Source organism: Zingiber officinale, chromosome 1A, assembly GCF_018446385.1.
Source record: "Zingiber officinale cultivar Zhangliang chromosome 1A, Zo_v1.1, whole genome shotgun sequence".
NCBI classification, from domain to species: Eukaryota; Viridiplantae; Streptophyta; class Magnoliopsida; order Zingiberales; family Zingiberaceae; genus Zingiber; species Zingiber officinale.
In genome coordinates, this window is record NC_055987.1 from 154,978,651 (window position 1) to 154,987,443 (window position 8,793).

An 8,793-nucleotide genomic window follows, 5' to 3' on the forward strand; every position below is an offset into this window, starting at 1 on the left:
GAGGTTTTGATTAACAAAAGTTTGTTTAGTTTTGGTTATTTAGTTAGCAAATCTCTGTTCTCTACATTGAATGTGTTGTGACTGAGATGAAATTCAAATGTTGAATGACTTAACTTGAGCTTTTGATTGTTACTTCTGTTCACTATTATTTTGTTTGAGCTTATGAGTTGCATTGTTAAGTTTGATTGTGGTTGTGAATTGAATATTTGATGATTGATTTTCTTGATTCAATGATGCATTTAAATCCGAATTGATTATTGTTAAGTTGATGAGCTGGAAGTGATTAATGTTTTATAAGAGATCAACCGTTCTTGATTTTATGCTTAATTGTATTAGAGCATTGTTGAAAATTAGATGAATTCAATTGGTAATGTGATCAAATGGAAGAGCCAAATTTACCTTAATGATGTAAGAGTTTAATTTGAAACAAACCTAGAGTATTCACACATTTATTAGTTACCCTCGGAAAAATACGACTTGGGACTCGTTGCTACAACACTTGTCTTAATTTTAATGAGTTTCAATTTTAATTAATTTGGAGCACCTAGTGACATGTGAAAAAGGCTCATGCCAATTGCCTAGCTTTACTAACTAGGACTTCTAATGTCTGGCTTCACTCACCAGGACTTCCACCATCTAGTTTCACTCACTAGAGTCTGACTTCATTTATCAGGGCTTCCCCTTGCATAACCTCCAGTTAGGATTAGTTACTTAGTAGAATTTTCACCTGACTAACCTTCGGTTAAGACTTATCTTTGCAAGTCATCTAGTCATGACTAGACTTTTCTCCTACAAATATCAAGTCATATTTATATTAACCCTTAGTCAACCCGACTATACTTGGGTATATTGTCAAATATCAAAACTCTAGAGGTTGATTGCACCAATAATATCTGCTACCAAACTTGATGAGAAATGTCATTTTGATTGATAACTGACGAGAGGAACATAAAGATCAAGAGCAAATAGATTTGTTTCCTAGATGATTCATGTAGTAGTATTGTCATGTATAAGTCTGGATCGATTTCTAGTCGATGCAAAAGCCCCACGGATTACCTCATCCCCTACATGCACTACTATTGTTGGGCGAAACTCCTCATAATTTACTTGCTTGTATTTAGACGGGGACTGGTGATACTGAGCCGCCTATATATGGTGAGTGTTATCATCTTTTGTCATACATTGACAGAGCTAGCCTAGGTGATCTATCCGGGCTAATCCCTGCACTACAACAAAAACCTTCATAGACATCGATTTTCCACCGGTGTCTATTTCATTTTCGACCGATGTCTATGAAGCCGATGTTAAAAGTCTGCCATTTTAGACATCGGGTTAAAACCGGTGTAGTATCACTTAACGACACTGGTGTTCGAATCGGTTATTAACCGGTGTAGTATCACTTAACGACATCGTTTCATCAACGGTGTAAAACCGATGTAATATTGTATGTTAATAACACCAGTTTTGGCAGCGGTAAATGATCGATGTAATATTAGTTAATAACACCGGTTTTGCAGCGGTGGAAAACCGATGTAATACGTATATTTTTTAACAGCACAAATTTGATTTCCGAAACAATGAAAAACCGACAATAATAAAAAAAATACACAAATATTCATAAATTATACAAATATTCTTCATTCAACAATATCCATAAGATACACAAATATTCACAAATTATATAAATAATCTTCTTACAACAATATCTATAAAATACCCAAACATTCTTTTTACATCAAAAGCTAGCTAATAGATATCAAAATCAAGGTAGAACATTCTTTTAATAACACATCAAGGTAGAACCGCACTTCAAATATAATCTAGCATGCATTCAGCCCACTCGAACCGCACTTCATCAATTTCAACTCTGGAGTACTTGAGATTTGTAAACTGTAAAAACACATAAATAATATATTAGTAAACCAAGACTAAAAATCATAGTTGAAAAAGTAGTAAGAGCACCAGGTAACAAGATGACTAATTGGAATGCTTAAAAAGAAAAACATTCATCATTTATCTCAACCACATCATATAGTGATAGATCTATCATTCCTGGGAACTTAATATAATCCAAACCAAAAATTTTAATCTAACTACATAAACAGCAATTTAATCTTTCAAATTCAATTCATTAGTAGTCGGCCCAAATGGCATAACTGTTTACCACTAAGAGTACATGAAAAGTAAATAAATTCACTTTTAGTTTGCAAATAATAAATTCACTTTTATCACTAAGAGTACATGGAAAGTAAATAAATTCCTCAACAGCAATAAAGATGAGTAACATCAATTCATTTATATGATTTTCAATGAGATATATATATGCACCTTAGATGATAATTTATCAGAAGTGAAGCAACAGAGCATAAAGCAACAATAGTCAATAACCACACCGCATCGCCAATGTCATTCATGTAAAGATTCAACCGTAGCAAGGACTTAGTTTTCTTAACAAACTCAGCGATGCTAAAGGCGCCTTTGGGACCAATCTCATTGTTGCCAATATCTAGAAGTGTTATTTTTCCTAAACAAGAAGAAATATAGTTTTACATAATTGCTGAGAAGTAGTATAATCAATAAATACTGGAAAGCCAACAGATCTGATGAAGAAATTAAATCTGCAAGAAAGAACTGCATGGATAGAAAATCTAAGTGTGTGTAAGTCTTATTAGCTTGAGATGTATAGATTGAATTGCCTTATTCTCAACTAGTGCTCCAGCAAGACTTGCAAAACCCTAAAAAATTTCACATGGAAATAAGGTGTAAGGAGTAAGGACACCAGAAACAAAGTGTAAAAGATCTAGGAATTTCATAAAAAAACATGAAAGATTGTCCAAGAATAAGGTCATACAGAATATTCAATCATATTATTGTTAAGTTCCAGTATGATCTAGGAATTTTTGTCCAGTTGAAGCATCCCACACTAATTCATCATGTAACGGAACCTGTTAAGAACATACAATTCTTCTTGTATAATCTTCTGACTGATCAACCACATGGTTTTACTCACTTTAATTGCCTTGTCAAAACCGCAAGTGATGATCAAGAGAGTCTTCTTGGGATAGGAAAAGGCAATGTCATTAACACTGTCTATATGAGCATCAATCTCCAGAACAAGATGCTATCATCATCATCATAAATATGGTTGCCAAACACCATAACTATTAACTGACCTCCAAATGTTGTCGTAATTCTTCATTTAGATTAACAGCATAGAATTGAGATGTAAATAACTTAGACATCAATTTTGACGAGCTGGTCTCAACATGCCATTGGCGATAAAATACTTACCAGATCCTTAACAAGTCAATGGAGAGCCTTTTAAATAATGGATTTGAACCATGCCATTTGACATCACGTTGCTTCCATGATTTGTGAGAAGGGTAAGGGTGCGCTTGTTTTATGGAAAGGAATATGAATGGTAATGAAAATGATTATGGTAAAAGATGAATATGTTCCGTTCCTGTTAATCCGTCCTAAGAATATGAATGGTAATAAAAATAAGAATAATAGAAGTGTGAAATGAGAATAGAAAGATTTTTATATCCCATTTTGCTAAGTAATCCCATATTTGGAAGATTGATTCTGCTGGATCCATCACTACTTACTCAAATCAAGCACCGTTATTCCATTTTTTTTCCTATTGCTCTTTTCATACCATGCAACCAAGTACCTCTAAGTAAACACTATAAATGGGAGACTTTCCTTGTCCAATCAAAGTACATAATAGGAAGTAATTATGTAACAGTGACGAAGCCAGGCTATTGTATTTTTTACGACAAATTAAAATTTAGTTCAATTTAATTTTTTATTATTATTATTTATTTTAATTATAATTTTAAAAACTATTTAAATGTTTTAGCTAATTATCAATGGAAATCAACTTTTATACAAATAATTTAAATGCAACTCAGTTGGGATATACTAAATATAATAAAACTAACCAAACTCAATTAGAAACCAAATGCTAGTTATGAAAGAAGTATCCTTTTAAATACATCATGTAGCACATCCTATCCGATCCTGATTAAGAATTGAGACTTGTCTACAAAGTAGCAAACAGGAACTAGGCAAACAAATACAACGCACAATGAAAAATGATCAGAAATGAATTGTAAAAAGTTAAATAGGAACAAGAAATATATAGTAATTTCCATGAAAGGGGCAAATATAATCAGGATACATGTATATTAGTATTTCTCCTATTCACTCAGCACCAAAACCATTTTCTTGTTTCAAACAGGAGCTGAAATTAACCACAGCCAAACAACTTAATAGACCAAACAAAACATTCATGATGCCATGAAGCAGTAACAATCAAAGGATAACCTAAAGAATGGGAAACAAGGAAACTATTTTACAATTTATTAGTTAAAAAAACATGCACTGAGTCCATAAATATTTTTTACTAAATTTTTTTAGCATGAATTTTTTGATATAACAATCCTATACTTATATTATAGAACAATTAATTTGCTTTCATCATCAGTCATATGAATGTCTGAAGCTGCTAAGCATTAATGCAGAATAAACTGGAATTGTGCAAGTACAGAGCTTACTCTTCTCTGTAAAATTCCACGAGTATATGCTACTGCCATGACTAGAATTGCCACTCCAGGAAGATAAACCCACCCAGGACGCCTCCCTCCACAACATGTAAGACAAATCGATAGAGTGAGAGATCGAAGGGGCTGCTTCCTTCGGATCCTTATCCTGGCAAAGCCTGACCTCTATTCTCTTCGATTCTCCATCGTAATCAATCCAAGAATGTAATTTTTCTCCTCTGCTGAGGATGAGAAGCAAACCATCGTCGAAAAGAATCCACAACTAGAAAAAATCTACACTTAACAATCGACAAGAAGAAGTCACAAATCAGAATTACATGGAGGAAACTAGAAAAAACTAGTTTTACATAAGTTTGGTGTCACGTGTACCTGCAAATTATGAAGTTCAATTTCTCCATTGGATGGCCAACTTGAGTATAGTTTATTTGATTCTATTGACAAAGGTGCCGAAGAATCTGACTGGTCACACGCATATCTGACTGGAATGGATGCTTACTTTCCTAACTGATGTCTGAGAAGCCATAATGTATTCAGTTATAATGCCTAACTGAAATGAATATACAACAATAGCAATGTTGACGAGGGTCATGCTTGTATTGTTCATTGCGGTTCTGTTGTGAAAAATTGCAAAATCTCTTCGAGTGAACACTGAGAGATCTTCTACTAAATAGGTCAGAATCACTTTACAAACAGAAATGAATTTGCAACTTGCACCTTGGAGATATTTGCTCACGTTTACTATCGAAAACAGCAATTGATGAGTGCACATTTTGATGCTGATGAAGCGGCAAACAAGAACTGCAGAGTAGAATGATTCACAATATTGCTATTAGTGCTGTCGAGGTCCTTTGCCTTCTTTCTTAAATTCAAGTAACATTTGCCTTATATAGGCAGAGAAGGTAATCAGCTTGTATATCTCATATATCTCAGGTCCATCAATAACGCTGCCTGTTCAAGGTAGCATGTCAAACAAACTTCAGGACAACGCATTTCAACTAAAAGGAAAATTGCAATGTTAGTTCATAAGATCAAAATGCACTTTCTTATATTGATATAAGAAATCTAAATTGCATGACATATTCACACCAAAGTAGGACACTTGATATTGGCTCATTGAGAGATGCACTTAGTTTACTTGGATGGAAAGATAAGAGGAAACAGGAGGAAAAACAAAAAGGCATAAATAACAAGTATAAGGCATTCCATGTTTCCTATTTTTCACTCCAAACACAATCTCCCCTTGCTTCACAACATATATCAACAAAAGAGCAAAGGGATCCAACCCCTATGGACTCAATTGTGGAAATAAGTACCTAACGATTAGCAAGCTATTGGAGATTTGACGGCAATTAACAAATATCTGCTTCTGGTTCCTTAATGCTCCGCTGAAATACATGCAATGCGTGTGAGCACATGCAGAATATCCAGAGTGTGATTAACCTAAAAATAACAGCATATCAGAGTTATTGAAATTGTCATCGTTGTGATTAACCTAAATCTGATGGAAAGAACCCGAGCTTGGTGCCGAAGAATCTGACTGGTTTCCAGTAAATCATAAGCCCGGAGCTCTCGTTCGCCGCACGCGTCACCCTCACCTCCGAGCTATTCATCTCAGCATCGCCATAGAGGGCAAACTCTGTGGCGAAGCTCCGATTTTTCCCCGACCCACCGAAAGAGAAGAAGAGAGCGTTACCTTCTCCAGTCGATGCGCAGTTCCCAGGTGACAAGGGGGCGACAAGCAGAAGGATGATGGCGAGAATGAGAGCGGAAGCGGTCGAGGACGTCGTCATTGGAAAGATCCCTAGGCGAGGTGCAAAATGTGCAGACGACGAAGGAGCAGAAACCCTAAGCACCAGGAAGCATGAGGAAAAGACGGAGAAACCAGAAACCAAAAAGCATGAAGAGAAGAAACCCTAAGAGATGGAGCAACCCGCGAGAGGGCAAAGACTGAAGGGAGAGGAGAAGAGAAGGGGAAAGAGGATATGGATGTGGTCGTTTTCCACAGACCTCACAAGGGAGTCGTGTGTTGATCTTGATCGGAGAGGAAGGGGGTGTCGATCTAGCAAGGGGAAGGACGGCGCGATATAGGTTTAGGTTTGGAGGGAAGTGTTGTAAATTTTGGCTAAGTATGGGTGGAAAAATTAAATTATTTTATTTATCATAGACACCGGGTTTTAAAAACCGCTGTTAAAATCAGTGTCTATTAACGAAAAAAAAGACGCTCATAGACATCGGCTAAAAAACCGATGTCTATGAGCGAAATTCAGTGCTCATAGATATCGATTTTTGGAAAAACTGGTGTCAAATATTCAAAGACATCGATTTTTACTTAAAACTGTTGTTGTTCCACTAATGTCTATGAGGGATTTTGTTATAGTGCTGGTTGTGGGCCATGAGCGCTGACACCAACACCTGAGCTACCTTTCTCTTTCCCTCACTTTTTTTCCTTTTCTCCCACCATAAATCTCCTTCTCATCGTTATTGTGCCCGGGTAGAAGTTAACGTGGCTCCGTCCTTGTTGCCGCAGAAGAACAAATAAAAGCTCTAAGTTACAGTACAATGGTAGGACTTTCGTAGTTAATCAAATATTTATGGATCAATTTTTAATTATGATATACTGGATTAATTTTCTTTGATGGGAAAATAACATTGAAACACTGACTGGAAATTAAAGTGACGCTTCATTCATGCTTCCTAATTTATTTTAATGGCTAAAAGCTGATGAGAGGAACTTAAGGATCAAGAGAAAATAGATGTCTTGGGTCTCCGGTGCAATGCTAAGACACTTTCCCAATTAATCAAACATGAGTTGCTTCCTAGTTGCGGCATACTCGAATTAATTTCCTCTTATGGAAAGACAACCCTGGAGCGTTGGTCGTAGAGCAACATATCATTCATGCTTCCTAATTTATCTTAATAGCCGATAGAAAACCTCCATAGAGATTAATAAATTTGAAGAGTTGGATATCTGAAATATTAAAAAAATAAATAGAATATACTTATGCCTATTGTACTTGAACTATTGAGACTACTAGGCTACCATGTTATGAGCTACAGTATTTTTGAATTTATCTAGTGGATGAATCAGGGATGGTCGCCAACCTCCACAATTAGTCAGATGAAGGTCTGCATTAGAGTTGTAAACAAATCGAGCTGACCTTTGGGTGTTTAAGTTTATGTGATAAGGTAATCGAGTCAAGCTGAACTTAAAATGAATTAAGCCTTCGAAATGATTGTTTAAGTTTGACTTAGTTTATTTTTTATGAACTTGAGTTTGTTTGAAGCTTGGATTGAGTTTGTTTCATTTAGATATCATCAAACTATATATTCAAGCTTAGCTTGAGTTTGGTTCGAATTTTGTTCGAGTTTGGTTCGTTTAAATGTTATCGAGCTCTCAATTCAAGCTTATTTGATTATTTAAAACTTTTACTTATTTGATTAGTTTTTGAACTTGATAATTTAAACTTATTTGTTTATTTTTTATTTAACATATTAATAAGAGTTTTATTAATGAATATGGTTCGTGAACATTATTCACAAATGTTGTTTAGGAACCTTGTTTACAAACGTTGTTCACGAATATTAACAAGTTGAACACATGTGTTTAAGTTTGTTTTTTAGTTTAATGAATTGTTCAAATTTATTTATTTGATTGACCTTGTGTATATTGAATAAAAATAAACAAGCTTTTATCAAGGCAGACATCAAACTTGTTTATAAACATTGGACTCATTTATTACCCTAGCTTGTAAAAAAACAAATAAATTATTTTAGTTTAAGTGTTACTTAAACTGCATCATTGTACTAACGTCAAGATGGCCGAGTTGGTCTAAGGCGCCAGTTTCAGGTACTGGTCCGAAAGGGCATGGGTTCGAATCCCATTCTTGACAGTAGATTTTTTTTTCTATTTTCATCATTCAACATTTTAATATACGTCGTATTTATTTTTGTTGAAAAATAATCTGCTATGTATTTTAATTTTCTCTTTTGCTTCAATTTAGTTAGGGATCCTTCCATTTCATTAGCGTTTTATTACATGAAAGAGTCTTGTGGATAATGAAGCAAAAGGAAAATAATACAGCATATTAAATAATTGTTCTGCAGTATAAGAATTTGTTTTGCTTAATTTTCATGAGTTTTTAATGATTATTTTTTGTTTTTATCACAAAAATATTCTTATTTCACATTCCAAGCAAACACAATCCCGGTGAAAGTCAATAAGTTTAAT

The 8,793-nt window shown here is 34.6% G+C and overlaps 1 protein-coding gene and 1 non-coding gene across 2 annotated transcripts; one reads left to right on the forward strand and one right to left on the reverse strand.

Annotated features, from left to right (window-relative positions):
* Positions 1-4,485: 4,485 nt before the first annotated feature.
* On the reverse strand, positions 4,486-6,355 carry LOC122005348. Its single transcript, XM_042560369.1, has 5 exons — positions 6,058-6,355; positions 5,447-5,513; positions 5,280-5,363; positions 5,062-5,176; positions 4,486-4,827 (listed from the first exon to the last, which is right to left on the reverse strand). Exons 1-5 carry the CDS (start codon positions 6,353-6,355, stop codon positions 4,486-4,488), a joined length of 906 nt encoding a protein of 301 aa, XP_042416303.1.
* Positions 6,356-8,374: 2,019 nt separating this feature from the next.
* Positions 8,375-8,455, forward strand: TRNAL-CAG. Its single transcript has one exon. It is a non-coding gene; the product is annotated as a tRNA-Leu (tRNA).
* The last annotated feature ends 338 nt before the right edge of the window (positions 8,456-8,793 follow it).

Excerpts from the sequence above, each read along its gene's own strand:
- LOC122005348 (XM_042560369.1), bottom strand. The coding sequence starts at position 6,355 with ATGACGACGTCCTCGACCGCTTCCGCTCTCATTCTCGCCATCATCCTT. Across the intron at positions 5,514-6,057 it reads GTTCTTTCCATCAGATTTAG|GCAGCGTTATTGATGGACCT; the intron begins GTTAATCACAAC and ends TACCTTGAACAG. Across the intron at positions 4,828-5,061 it reads CTCAGACATCAGTTAGGAAA|TTGTGGATTCTTTTCGACGA; the intron begins GTAAGCATCCAT and ends GATTTTTTCTAG.